The 14939-nt window shown below is 39.1% G+C and overlaps 1 protein-coding gene and 1 pseudogene across 4 annotated transcripts in view; both read left to right on the top strand.

Annotated features, from left to right (window-relative positions):
- The window catches only part of BZW1 (basic leucine zipper and W2 domains 1), a 12810-nt gene extending 2992 nt beyond the window's left edge, over positions 1–9818 (top strand). For 3 of the 4 annotated variants that reach the window (XM_011949952.1, XM_011949951.1, XM_011949950.1), the window contains exons 3-12: positions 1113–1289; positions 1439–1533; positions 2098–2163; positions 2865–3000; positions 3734–3843; positions 3969–4139; positions 4499–4645; positions 6013–6151; positions 7195–7317; positions 8151–9818. In XM_011949952.1, the coding sequence (XP_011805342.1) occupies positions 1113–1289; positions 1439–1533; positions 2098–2163; positions 2865–3000; positions 3734–3843; positions 3969–4139; positions 4499–4645; positions 6013–6151; positions 7195–7317; positions 8151–8182 (1196 nt within the window). In that variant the 3' untranslated portion in view covers positions 8183–9818. The remainder of the gene's footprint in view (positions 1–1112; positions 1290–1438; positions 1534–2097; positions 2164–2864; positions 3001–3733; positions 3844–3968; positions 4140–4498; positions 4646–6012; positions 6152–7194; positions 7318–8150) is intronic. The other variant, XM_011949953.1, reaches the window with a different exon arrangement.
- A 4182-nt stretch (positions 9819–14000) lies between these two features.
- The window catches only part of LOC105517475, a 15319-nt pseudogene continuing 14380 nt past the window's right edge, over positions 14001–14939 (top strand).

Below are 14939 nucleotides of genomic sequence, written 5' to 3'. Positions count from 1 at the left end.
GTGATATAAATAATAGCAAGTAGCTTTATCATTATTATTAGCATTAGGGAGAGATGTCGCTTCCCCAGTTCCAGATAGAGATCATTCGTGGCCTGGCTGTTGATGGTTAGGGTACTGGGTAGGGTATACAGCAATCCCTGTCTGGGACTGAGGGAGTTTCCAGACACAAGACTTTAAGTGCTAAAACCAGGAAAGTGCTGGACACACAGAGGTATTTGTCACCCTAGTACTGTGTGAAAATTAAGATGCCATCTAGCCTAGATTAAGAAAGCAAAACCCTATTATGGAGTGTGTGAAAGCAACTCAGTAAAGGTCAGGTATGTGCACAAGGCTGTGGTCTGGGAGCTTTCTGTTTTGTTAATGTCATGTAGAATTTACAACAGCTTTATAGGATAGGCACTATTCTTATCCCCATTTTACAGTAGGGGGATTCTGGCATGGCGAATGAGACTATTTGCTCGAATTCAAGTGGTTAAATGGTGATCAGGATTTGAATCAGGCAGTTTAACTCCAGACTCCATGCTCTGAACTACTACACAACACAGTATCGTCTCTCAATTACCTAATTTCTCTCTCAGTTTTCCTTCTGAATAATAGGAAAAATCTGCCTCACAAAGTTGTTAACAGGATTAAAGCAAATGCTTAATATAGTTTCTGTCATATTGGGTGCTCATTAAATGTACTTTGTAAAGCTCACCTTCATAAATGTCAAAGGAGTGGTTCAATTTTTTTGTTGTTTAATGTTACGGACATTTAAAGAAAAGGATCAAGAGCTCCAGTGTCCAGGCAAAACTCAAAGGAATAAAATTTATCTGTTAGAGGATGGCCTAAATTTTGGAAAAGCCAAGAGGCAGTAGGAGGACGTTCCCAGTAGAAATTGCCTCATGGCAGTAGGAGCACAAGACACTAGCACATTTAGCTCACTTGTGAAATTGTTTAAAAAGTTGCACAGTTCTTGTGAGTGGGCCATCTTGTCTTGCACTCGCAGAGGGGAAACATGCAAAGGATGTGAATTTAACTTATTTAACAATTGCATCTTCATAAGGTGATAGTTTTGTGACATTTTGGTAAATCTTTTAAAACTAAATGTTTTGGGTCCCCTGTCTCCCCAGATGAAAAAGAGAGGTTTGACCCTACTCAGTTTCAAGACTGTATTATTCAAGGCTTAACTGAAACCGGTACTGATTTGGAAGCAGTAGCTAAGTTTCTTGATGCTTCTGGAGCAAAACTTGATTACCGTCGATATGCAGAAACACTCTTTGACATTCTGGTGGCTGGTGGAATGCTGGGTAAGTGTCTGGGGTTTGTGGGCTTAATAATTTAGAAAGGTATAGTGTATGGAGATTATGGAGACTCTAGAATATGAACTATTTGGCAAACTTGTTAAAATGGAATGAATTTTTTGGTTGTGTTGTATTTTGGTTTTATCCAACTTTAGCTCCAGGTGGTACACTGGCAGATGACATGATGCGTACAGATGTCTGCGTGTTTGCAGCCCAAGAAGACCTAGAGACCATGCAAGCATTTGCTCAGGTAAGTGAAACTTTACATAATTGTTTTCAGTTAGCTACTATCCATGTGGTATATTTGAGGAATATTCTACTTTTAAGAGTTGTGGTTAGAAAGTTGAAGGAATTTGATTTTAAATTTTAGGGAGACTGTTCTTGGTGCAGCGGGATGAATTAGAAACTTAAGGTGTGTTAAGGTGAATAAAATAGGGAAAAATGAAATTAACTCTCCTGTTCCTGTTTGTCCTGAAATTACTCAATGTTTAAGAAAAATGTCAAGCTAAAAAAAGTCATTTTCGTATTGTGATTTCTCTAGTTTATCTGCATATATTTATTTTTAAAGTTAAATAAGTTGTGAGCTGATTAGCTTGTTAATCAAGATCTCATTGGAAAGTGTCATATGTATTTATGTTTGTATTATTTTAAGCGAAGAATTAAAATACATCTAACCTGGACATTCTTATGTGTCACTAGGAATTCTTCTGAAGCTGGTTTAAATAGCTCATAAACTTATATCCAGTGAAAGGTTTACTACTTTGCTATTCTAGAAATATATGAAGTTACTGAATTCATTTAATGTTCTTCGTAGGTTTTTAACAAGTTAATCAGGCGCTACAAATACCTGGAGAAAGGTTTTGAAGATGAAGTAAAAAAGGTATGAGGAATAATGTACTTTGTGGAAAAGAAAAAAATAGGGTTAGAAGGAGGAATGTTAAATCCTAATTCTGCCACAGATTTGGGGTAATTTTGTTTGGTTGGTTGGTTTTTTGGAGTGTCACTCTGTTTCCCAGGCTGGGAGTGCAGTGGCTCAGTCTCTGCTCACTGCAGCCTTTGCCTCCGGGTTCAAGCAGTTCTCGTTCCTTAGCCTCCTGAGTAACTGGGATTACAGGCATGTACCACCATGCTTGGCTAATTTTCTATTTTTAGTAGAGACAGGGTTTCACCATGTTGGCTAGGCTGGCCTTGAACTCCTGGCCTCAAGTGATCTGCCCTCAGCCTCCCAAAGTGCTGGGATTATCGGCATGAGCCAACACGCCTGGCCCAATATTGCATATAGATGCGCAGAAAACCTGATGTGTTTATCAATGACCAGGCATTGTTCGATACTAATTCACTTAATGTTTATAAAAACCCTGTGAGGCAAGTTTTATTATCCACATTTTACATGTGAGGTGCAGAGGTTGAGTAACTTGCCCAAGATCATTCAGCTAATGAATATTGTAACTTACATGTAAACTTGGATGGTTAGATCCCAGAGCCCACATGTTGAACCAGTAGCCAGTATAATATGCTTTACTGTTTCTCTTAATGTAATGTAATTGCTGTTTTAACCCTTAACTGTTTTACTTTTTACAGCTGCTGCTGTTCTTAAAGGGTTTTTCAGAGTCGGAGAGGAACAAGCTGGCTATGTTGACTGGTGTTCTTCTGGCTAATGGAACACTTAATGCGTCCATTCTTAATAGCCTTTATAATGAGAATTTGGTTAAAGAAGGTAATCAACCTTAAAGGATGGTCTTTAGTTGACTCAGAGTGGGGTGGATAAGAGCATGGTTTACTGTTCATAGATGTGACTTCTGTGAAAGTCTTCGTTTATTAACCAGCCTCTTAAATTTAATAAGTTCAGTCTAATTCACTAAACATTTAATGAATACCTTTAGCATCCAGGTTTAATGGCTTTCTTTAGGCATACAATAGATAACCAGATTTAGACAAAATGTTGTTATATGTAATGCAAATACAATGAGAAATGCTGTGGGAACCCCGTAAGAGATTAATACCAGTAGGGAGACTTGGAGAAGATGATGTTGGGGAAAATGTCAAGCTGGAAGGGAAAATCAACTCCCTGTTTGGCTCCAATTGTCAGATTATTCTGTACAGTAATTTTTTTTTTTTTTGAAGCTTTTTTTAAAAAACTGCTTACAGTAGTATTTAAGTTGCCTTAGTGTAATTCTCACAACAGCCTTGTCAAGTGTAGAGACTGTTGCCCTCAATTTATACTTTAGAAAACACTTTAAGTAACTTGGCCAAAAATATACAACTCGTAAATGGTGTAGACTAGGGAAATTGGAGAGGTGATCAACTGTGGCCCAGGAAAGTTCAGAGTTAAGTTTGTGAGGAAAGTCCGTAATCGCATGTGATTGAACTATGAAGGGAAGGATATAGGGGGGATACAGTGATTGAAACCAGGAAGGTACTTCTGTTAAGTAAGCTATTTTCTTTTACAGGGGTTTCAGCAGCTTTTGCTGTAAAGCTCTTTAAATCATGGATAAACGAAAAAGACATCAATGCAGTAGCTGCAAGCCTTCGGAAAGTCAGCATGGATAACAGACTGATGGTTTGTAACTTTTCTTCCCATTCTTGCCAACAGGTGTAAATGAGAGAAATTTCTCATTTTAAGACTGAAAAGAAAGTGTTAAATCTGATTTAAAGAAAGTTTAACCAGATAAATTCTTCTTTTAGGAACTCTTTCCTGCCAATAAGCAAAGTGTTGAACACTTTACAAAGTATTTTACTGAGGCAGGCTTGAAAGAGCTTTCAGAATATGTTCGGAATCAGCAAACCATCGGAGCTCGTAAGGAGCTCCAGAAAGAACTTCAAGAACAGATGTCCCGTGGTGATCCATTTAAGGATGTGAGTTTTTGTTTAAACCGTCTTTTTATGGCTAAGCTTCTAGCATAGAGATTTTCACTAATTTGAGGAACTTATTTCACTAGTATGAGATTGAGTTAATAGTAACAGGATGTTATACTGGAACCTTGCCTCAGTCTTTTACATATGCTTCTTCAGTGCCTGACTGAGGCCCAGAAATGTAAGGGACTGGAGCTCAGGACACCTTTCAGTTCTAAAGGTCTCTTTCTATATGGTACACATGTGGTTGCCAGTTGCATGGAAAAGGAGTTGTTAGTTTTTCTTAAAGGTCTAAACTTGATGTGTGAAGTATGTACGTAATCAAAACTGATTTCTGTTACTAAATTTGGATTCTTTTGTAGATAATTTTATATGTCAAGGAGGAGATGAAAAAAAACAACATCCCAGAACCAGTTGTCATCGGAATAGTCTGGTCAAGTGTAATGAGCACTGTGGAATGGAACAAAAAAGAGGAGCTTGTAGCAGAGCAAGCCATCAAGCACTTGAAGGTATTAGAACCATGCCTTGGCAAAACAAACTATTCTACTTTTACGTGGGGATAAGTGAACTGTGACTATACTTTTTTTTTTTTTTTTTTTTTGAGACGGAGTCTTGCTTTGTCGCCCGGGCTGGAGTGCAGTGGCCAGATCTCAGCTCACTGCAAGCTCCGCCTCCCGGGTTTACACCATTCTCCTGCCTCAGCCTCCCGAGTAGCTGGGACTACAGGCGCCCGCCACCTCGCCCGGCTAGTTTTTTGTATTTTTTAGTAGAGACGGGGTTTCACCATGTTGGCCAGGATGGTCTCGATCTCCTGACCTCGTGATCCGCCCGTCTCGGCCTCCCAAAGTGCTGGGATTACAGGCTTGAGCCACCGCGCCCGGCCTATGACTATACTTTTTAAAGAGGATTTATTGCATCCTGTGGTTCCTGGGGTTGGCCCACCAGTAAATAGACAAATAGTAACATTAACTATGAGGATAATCCTCTGAATTGGTCTGCGGTTCACAGGTTAAAAACAAGAATATGGCCTGGCCAGGCACAATGGCTCACACCTGTAAAACCAGCACTTTGGGAAGCCAGCGCGGGAGGATTGCTTGAGCTCAGTTTAAGACCTGCCTGGCAACATAGTGAGACCTCATCTCTACTAAAAATCACAAAAAGCCAGTCATAGTGGCACATGCGTGTAGTTCCAGCTACTCAGGAGGCTGAGGCAGAGGATCGCTTGAGCCCTTAAGATCAAGACTGCAGTGAGCTTATGATGGTTTTGTCAGACAGAGCCTGGGTGACAGGGCGAGATCCTGCCTCAAAAAAAAAGAACATGATGAAAAGGAACTTAAGCCTGTAATTAGATGTTTGCTTTTGAAGGAGGTATTGGAAAATACTAATATTGTTTGACATTTACTTGGACTACTTGGTATAGTATTGTTTATTTTACTTAGCTACCTAAGTCAATTTTCTGTTTTGTTTTGTTTTTGACAGTCTCACTCTGTCACCCAGGCTGGAGTGCAGTGATGTGATCTCAGCTCACTGCAGTCTCCATCTCCTGGGTTCAAGCAGTTCTGCCTCCTCAGCCTCCTAAGTAGTGCCTAGCTAATTTTTGTATTTTTAGTAGAGACGAGGTTTTACCATGTTGGCCAGGCTGCTGGCAAACTCCTGACCTCAAGTGATCCACCGCCTCGGCCTCCCAAAGTGTTGGGATTACAGACGTGAGCCACTGTGGCCAGCCTATTTTTTGAATTTCTGGTAAATGAGCTATAGTTTGCAGTGATTATAAAAGATGAGTTAAGTTCTGTATTGTCTGTATTGTAGGAGTTTTGTAATGGACGGTTATTTGTAATTAATGACTGAATCTTCTCTCTCTCCCTTCCTTTAACAGCAATACAGCCCTCTACTTGCTGCCTTTACTACTCAAGGTCAGTCTGAGCTGACTCTGTTACTGAAGATTCAGGAGTATTGCTATGACAACATTCATTTCATGAAAGCCTTCCAGAAAATAGTGGTGCTTTTTTATAAAGGTAATTTAGATTTTGAATTTTGTAAATAACATTTAATAAAAATCCTTGTAAATACAAAATGATCCAAATGATGAGTTATCTGGACATCAGCTGCCTGAAATATTTTACTTCTAGTTATGAGTCGCCCCTGATTAAATTGGGTGCTTTTTAGTGCACTGGTATTTGTTTAAAATATCTAAACCCTGTTCACAAGTTAAAGTATGAAATCCAAAGCCATCATTATGCGTCCTCAAACTTTGCCTCCTATACTCTAACCAGGTGTACATTTCCCAAAGTTCAGCTAGGTTCGGTGGCTCACACTTGTGATCCTAACACTTTGGGAGCCTGAGGCAGGAGGATTGCTTGAGCCCAGGAGTTCAGGACTGGCCTGGACTACATAAGGAGACCTCGTCTCTACTGAAAAATTAGCCAGGCAATAGTGGCACAAGCCTGTGGTCCCAGCAACTCAGAAGGCTGAGGTAGGAGGATCGCTTGAGCCTAGGAGGTCAAGGCTGCAGTGAACCAAGATTGTGCCACTGCACTCCAGCAGCCTGGGCAACAAGTGAGACCGTTTCAAAAAAAAAAAAAAAAACAGGTCCTGTAGTCTTAGCTCTATATAGTCATAGCTCTAGAGTTTTCAGCCTGTGTGAATCCTGCTTCTGTTCATCTTACTCTCCCACCCAGTGTTGACTTTCATTAGTCCTTCAAGGCCAGTTCAGAGTGCTTCTATAGCAACCCCAATTTCAGTTATTGTTCCCTTTTCTCTTGATCCCAATTTTAGAAACCTGGTCTAGTGGTTAGTAAAGACAAGACCTCTGTTGGGAGAAAATCGATTGCAGTTGGTCATAACACTTTGAAATTCTGCACTAATCAGACCAGCCTTGATCCTGTTGAGTGTAGTTGGTGTGCACACATGCATTATTCTATCGTCCAGTTCTCATGGATGTTTTTAACTTTTCAGCTGTTTGTTTGCTAAGCAGGCATTTGCACATTAGGTGATGGTTCTAACTCTGTCTGAGTAGAGTATATTAAAACTCCCCTAATGCAATGAGTTTTCTTTCCAGCTGAAGTCCTGAGTGAAGAGCCCATTTTGAAGTGGTACAAAGATGCACATGTTGCAAAGGGGAAGAGTGTTTTCCTTGAGCAAATGAAAAAGTTTGTAGAATGGCTCAAAAATGCAGAAGAAGGTAAGGATTTTCCTTTGTTTGATAAAGCTAATTTTTATGCGGCCATAATATATCTTCATACGTGCTTCCTTCTTTCTGATGCCACTTTGTACCTGGAGTAGAGATTTTTGTTAACTTATAAGGCAGGTGGCAAAAGCTAGAGTTTAATTATTATAGTATATTTATGGCTCAGCCATAATAGTAAATGTTCTTGGTGAAATGGAAATTTTTGAGAATATCTAATGTTTGTAAATTTGTGGATTTCTTTTTTTTACTTTTCTGTAATTAAAAATATAGAGACAGGGTCTCACTGTGTTGCCAAGGCTGGTCTTGAACTCGTGGGCTCAAGCAGCCCTCCTGCCTCAGCCTCACAAAATGCAGGGATCGCAGATGTTACTGCACCCAGCCAGATTTTGGGATTTCCAAGTGAATGCTTTTGAATATCTTCATCTAAATAGGGTATTAATAAAATTCCTTAACAGCTTCAAAGTTATATGGAGGCTGGGTGTGGTGTCTCACACCTGTAATCCTAGCACTTTGGGAGACTGAGGCGTTCAGGTCACTTGAAGGCAGGAGTTTGAGGCCAGCTTGGCCAACATGGGAAACCCTGTCTCTACTAAAAATTTAAAAATTAGCCAGTTTTGGTGGTGGGCGCCTATAGTCCCAGCTACTCGAGAAGCTACAGTGGGAGGATCACTTGAACCCTGGAGGCAGAGGTTGCAGTGAGCCAAGAGGGTGCCACTGCACTCCGACCTGTGGGACAGAGGGAGACTCTATCTTAAAAAAGCTTTGAAGTTTTAAATGGGTACTTTTGCTTTCTGATACATAATGTTTGCTTTTTTCCCCTTTTCTAGAATCTGAATCTGAAACTGAAGAAGGTGACTGAATTTTGAAACTACACCCTCAGTAAAGCAAACAGGAGTTGTAGATAAAATGTCATGTCTCATGTGTCCTGGTTCTTACATCTTCCTACCTCCCTGTATCAAGCATGATATAAGGGCTTTCATGGCAAATTTTATTTTAACTGTTTCTATGGTTGCTGGAAATGTTGGGTTTAGTTTCTAAAACCATGTTTTAAGTAGCTACAGGAGCTATAGATTTGAATCTAATGTTGCATTAGTCTTTTCAGTTATCTTCTACCTCCTGTATTTTCTACTGTAATAATGTAATTTAAGGACTTCCACAATGAACAGTTCACTTTATTCCCTGGGTTTTCTATAAACAGTTTTCAAGATATGATTTGGTTAAAAAATAATTTGTTATAAAAATTCTGTTTGCAAATTAAACTGGAAAAGTATCCAAAGTCTCAGAAGGCAATGATTTGTGTGATAATGTGGCATGCCCGGAGCCCTGCTCATCCATGAAAAACCCGCATGTAATAATCGAATTCATTTAACATGAATCTTGAGTATGTGGACCATTGCTTGCATGTTAACTTTTTTTTTTTTTTTTGCATTTTTAACTCCAGATGTCCTAAAGCTCAATTGTTTGCTCTCTGGTTTTCATCCTTAGAGAAGCCATGGAGGACAGACTTCAGAAGTTTAGGAAATCATAATGGGAAGAAGAAAGTTGAGCTTTTTCCCCTTGAGAAACTTATGCATTTAGTTTGTATCTTTCCAGGCAAAACAAATGGGTATTCTTTTCATACAACCATTTTCAAATGAACCTTAGAAAAGTCTTAACATTTAAGGTATTTTATGCCCAGAATACACTTAGATTGATAGGAAAGAACTCATAACGGAGTTTGAGTGAAGAGAATGACTAATGTACTAAACCCAGTAGAAATTGTTGAAAATGTTAAAGGTCAGCATGTTCTAATTGGGAATCTAGATATAGCTTAGATTTCCTATTGTCTTAGAGTATTTGCTATAACAAATGAAGTGCAATGACAATTATATATTCCTACTCGGTCATACTGGACTGGCTTCATTTTCTTAACATACTCAGTAATGACTCAAGCCTCTGGCTATTAACGTACCCTAGTTGCCATTTTTTAATTGCCATGAGCCAGATACTTCTTGGTATACAATTGATCCATTTATTTTAATGGCTGCCTTTTCATTTTCATCTTTTCTTGCTGCTACCCATCTATGTATGTAGTCATTGGGGGGAAAATGTAGCCACATTTTTTATGGGAAGACTTTGTGTTAAAAGTGAACATTTTGAAGGTTTTTAACTGGTGAAACTAGCCTGGAATAATGCCACCAGAGACTGAGTGGAAATCGCCCCTTTTGAAGGTGCCATTCTTATGAGCCAAAAGTTTGTCATTTAAAAGTTCATTTTGAGGGAGTAACATGTAATATAATTTGAAATAAAGGTATAGAACCTTAAAAAGAATATTATAACTGATTGTTGTGAATGGGGTGAATTTGTTAAATGAATAACTTTGATAAAGTTTTTCATGCACAGACAAAATGTATTCACTAGATTTCTATGTAGTGATCTGCTTTTACTTTGTAATTTGTAGTTCTCAAAAGACTTTTTTTTTAAAAAATAAAGTCCATACTTACACTTAGGCTTTATACATCAGTCTTTTTTTTTTTTTTTTTGTAAATTCCATGTTATTACCTAGTGGTATTGTATGTTGTGTGTTCAGATGTCTTTACTGTATCTGCATACCATTAAGTAATAGACTCCCAAACTGTAAACCACCTACACAGAATTCTGATGTAGCTAAAACTACATTAATATTTCTACAGCCAATTCATTGCATGTTTCTGCCGTACAAAGTGTGCCATTTTGTACTGTGTATAGTGAAAAAGTGTCATCTTCCAGAACTGCATTATAATCTTTGATCGTTTGTTTCTTCATAATGACAGAGTAGTGTTTACTTAGTACAATATAGTAGTGGGTATCACTTGTGACAGTAATAGTGTAAAGAAAGGGAATGCTTTATAAAAAGACTACAGATTCCATTCCATATAAAAAGATTCCGTTCTGAATCTTAAGTGGTAATTTTAGATTTCAGGTGCCAGTGCCGGCCTGTGGCCTCAAATATGTAATTCCTAATATAGATGTTAAATTGTACTTTTAATTATGATTGGATGAATGTTGATTTTTCTAACAGTGTCAGTTTCTAAGGATGTCTCCTCTTGGAAACTAAATGAGTTTTTAGAGCTGGTCATAAGTTTCTTAGCCTTACTCTTGAGTTATAGAAGTTATTCCGTTATATATATAGATGTTTATTCCATTCTTACTAAAAAAAAAAAAAAAGCTTCCCTCCATATACCAAAAATGCTACAGGATATTTTGAAATAGCATAATGATTTTAGTTAGGGGAAATACATGGGACCAAGAGGTTGGACTTCTAATTGTTTTTCGAAAGCTTTTTTCCATTATACCCTCAGCCTTTTTAGACTTTTTTTTCTAATAGAGTCCCCCATAAATTTTAATACCATAGATATGCTGCATATGTACCGTATCTCTGCTTTATACATGCAAAGAGTAAATTTTTTTTTTTTTTTTTTTTTGAGACAGGGTTTCACTCTGTTGCCCAGGCTGGAGTGCAGTGGCATGACGTCAGTTCACTGCATTCTCTGCCTCCCGGGTTCAAGCAATTTTCCTGCCTCAGCCTCCTGAATAGCTGGGATTACAGGCAGCCATCACCACCCCTGGCTAATTTTTGTACTTTTAGTAGAGATGGGGTTTCACTATGTTCGTCAGGCTGGTCTCAAACTCCTCTGCCCGCCTTGGCCTCCCAAAGCGCTGGGATTACAGGCGTGAGCCACCACACCCAACCAAAAAATTTTTTTTAATCCTTCTTGGTAGTGATTGACCCCCATTGAGAATGCATGCTCTAATCTTTTTTAAAAGGGAAGAAGACCTAGTGATAGGCCTTTGCATTGGCAGGCATGTCTTTATACTATGAAGTAGTAGTTTTTCTGTCAGGGTCACTAGAAAATAGATGAAATTCATTTTCAGCCAGTCTTTCACTGGTTGTGCTTTGTACCTTAACCCACCACAGGCAACAGGCAAAGCATTTCCCACTGTCTTTCAAGGTCTTAACAGATTCTTACCTGATTGTAAATGTATCACTAAGTAGAATCATTTGGGTTCCTTTTATAAAAATCAGTGAAAATCCTCTAGATGAATATCGAATTAAAGTTGTAGGCATAACACTGATAAACAGTATTGAAATTTCACTGAGAAACCTCTGCTCTCATAAGTAGGCTGCTTGCAGAAACTGACAACTATTGGTTGGCTTTAAGTGTAATGTAGATGCCAAAGTTTTAGCGTACAGTGTTAACTTCAACTACCAAATTACCTTTGTACAAATATTCCTCAGATACTGTCTACAGGTGCCATGTAAAATAGGTTAATAGGTATTTGCAAATTCTGGTAAAAATTGCCTTGCTATGATTTTTCATGTTCAGTATTAGTCCCCAGTATCAATATGAAGTTTTTCTACTCCCCAGCCTACTAAGGCCTAAAGGTTAAAATGCCAGGAATAAAAAGGTTTTCAGTGGGCTTAATTTGATTTAAGTGGAATCTGGATGATGTGGTACTTTTGTCTTCAGAGTAATGAGTTTATAATTGGCTTTTGTCCAAGAACTTTAAGTGGATTAATATCTTAACAATCTTTGACATAATTATATGAAACTGGATCAGAAAGGCTTCCTGACTCCTTTCTCTTCACTTTTTTTCTCCCAACTTAACTATAGGCAATTAACAGTCATTTTAAATCTAATTATTTTTATTTTCCAGTGTGTTTATTATCCTTTTATCTTTATGCTAGGAGTGTAGTCTCACTTAATGAGTTGATGGGATGAAGATATTTTTAAATGTACTCAATCACTGTCATTTTAGTAACCCTGAATCAGAACCTCAGTTGTTAAAGGCTTAACTGCTTGTGGCGACTACTGTAGTGCCCTAGAGAGGACAGTGGTTAAAATCTGCAGAATCCCTTGCTTTGTCGTCTTCATCCAGAAGGACTGATAACTTGTTAAAGTGTGATATGATTAGAATGTTTGTGGTTGTGTAGTGCATTTGGGGTGCTACAGCGTTAATCAAATATAATTGAGCTGTTCTGTTTCTAGTCAGTGTAACCATTTAAAAATACCTTGGCAAAACAAGCTAGGAGCTAGTTCGTGCTAATATTCTTAAGGACAACAACAGTTTACAGCTTTTTTTTTTTTTAATCTGAAATCCTGAAGGCTGTGCTTAAAAGTTAACTTAGGCCGGGCGCGGTGGCTCAAGCCTGTAATCCCAGCACTTTGGGAGGCCGAGACGGGCGGATCACGAGGTCAGGAGATCGAGACCATCCTGGCTAACACAGTGAAACCCCGTCTCTACTAAAAAATACAAAAAACCAGCCGGGCGAGGTGGCGGTCGCCTGTAGTCCCAGCTACCTGGGAGGCTGAGGCAGGAGAATGGCGTGAACCTGGGAGGCGGAGCTTGCAGTGAGCTGAGGTCAGGCCACTGCACTCCAGCCCGGGCGACAGAGCGAGACTCCGTCTCAAAAAAAAAAAAAAAAAAAAAAGTAGAGATAAACCTGTTGGAAATAAGTGATTCATTTATAGACTGAAGCCTCTATGACTTCAAAAAGATACTCTGCAGTCTCTGGCATTTGAAGGACAAAATATTTTCTCTGTAAATACATCTCATTTCCATTCTAGTTAGGAGTAATAGCACCCAGCACAGCATACACAATGGAGAAAACTGGATAGCTGGTAACTCATTTAGCTGTTGGCACTCTGAACAACCTCAAATACGGCCATCCAAGCCAGTAATTCTATTGCTGCATTATTTCTGTGTTTAACTGTGAAACTTGCTGCTTGTCTGTACCCTTGAAATTGAATAAAATTTCATGAGACTCCTTGTTAATGTAGAGAAAAGCAATGACTGTTGAGTTGGTTGTACACTAAGGCCTCAGTCCTTGACCTTTCCCATTTTGCTCAGTGTTTTAAATAGGATGTAAAGGCCTGTTTCCAGGTATTTTCCCTCCAGATTCATTTTTACATTTGTATGACTCACATGTACTTCAAACTGTACATGTTCCAAAAATGCCAGTGTTTAATTCAAAAGAGATGAATGCGATCTACTCCAGAATGCTTCGAGTCCTGTCCACTGTAACTTCAAAATAATCTCAAATGTCACCGCAATTCAGGCCACCAGCATCTCACGTAGTTACTAAGTGATTTTTGCATCCACTTTTGTGCATCTCATCTTTTAACAGCAAGAGTTGTCTTTGAATATAGTTTACCCGTTTAAAATCTTTGTCTTTGCCTAGGTGGTCTTTCATGAACTATTCAGCTTCATCTGCCTTTTCCTCTTCATCACTATGTGCTGTGTAGTTGGCAGAGCTTGTCCCATCCAAACCTGCAGGTAATTGAACAAGCTGATTACTAACTGGATTAGTATCCAGGGAATAGTGAAGATAGGAAAAAGATTATAAAACCCATCAGTTAATACCATTTGTGTTTTGTGTTTTGAGCTGGCCTTGCCCTGTTGCCCAGGCTGACATGATCACAGCCGAGTCCAGCCTCAAACTCCTGGGCTCAAGCAATCCTCGCACCTCAGTGGCTGGGACTGCAAGTGTCACACTTAATACTGTTATTAAAAAGACAACTAGGAGGAACGTTTGCTTGTAGAATGAAAACTTACTGAATGCCAAGTATTAGGAAGCAACTTTTCTTGGCAAGATTAGATGCAAGCTATTTGTGTTCTGTGGTTAGTATTGCTATGACTGATGTGACCAAGACAGAATGAGAAGCTGGCAGTCCACAAATGTGAAACATACACTGTCAGGCCCTCTGCTGAGCTTTAAGATTATGGTAATGAACAGCACTGGACCCCAAGATTCAAGCCCATAGGAGGAGATAGGAAATGAAGAGCAGACTGAATGTAAAACAAGAGGATGTGGGAGGGACTGGCAAATTGGAGAGTCCAATCTCAAGGATATAATCTGTAAATTATTAGGATACCATGAAAAACAAATTGCACTTGCTGATAAAATATGGTTTGCAAGCCCCTAATATCTGAACAAAACAGTGCATAGCTACAGTCTAATGGAGAAAGATCTGTCTCCATCTATTAGCTGTGTGACTGGGCAAATAATTTAGCCTCTGAATCTTGTTTCATAAACCTGTAAAATGAGAACAGCAATCCAATTTTGATTAAATGATATTGCTGGGCACAGTGGCACACACCTGTAATTTCAGCTACTGGGGAGGCTGAGATAAAGGTTTGCTTGAGTCCAGGAGTTTGAGGATATAGTGAGCTATGATCATACATGATAATAGCCACTGCCCTCCAGCCTGGGCAACATAGCAAAAAAAAAAAAAAAAAATCATATCATTTTACCCACTGATAAAATGACAGTCTCAACTACATGGAGCAGTTGAGAAGTTCTACTTAAAGGTGCTTAACCTGGCATGTATTCGCTCAGTGAATGGTGACTGTTTTTATGTTCACCAAGGATGGGTGCATGGAAAAGCCAAGAGCTGTGGGCAGTGTGCCAAAGACCTAAATACAGGAGTTTTTGTTGTTTTGAGACGGAGTTTCACTCGTTGCCCAAGCTGGAGTGCAATGGCACAATCTCGGCTCACTGCAACCTCTGCCTCCCGGGTTCAAGCGATTCTCCTGCCTCAGCCTCCCGAGTAGCTGGGATTGCAAATGTGCATCACCATTTGTCTAGCTAATTT

Source organism: Colobus angolensis, unplaced genomic scaffold, assembly GCF_000951035.1.
Source record: "Colobus angolensis palliatus isolate OR3802 unplaced genomic scaffold, Cang.pa_1.0 Scaffold30, whole genome shotgun sequence".
NCBI lineage: Eukaryota > Metazoa > Chordata > Mammalia > Primates > Cercopithecidae > Colobus > Colobus angolensis.
Note: the sequence above shows the minus strand (reverse complement) of the source record. Positions and strands in the feature narration are given on the sequence as shown.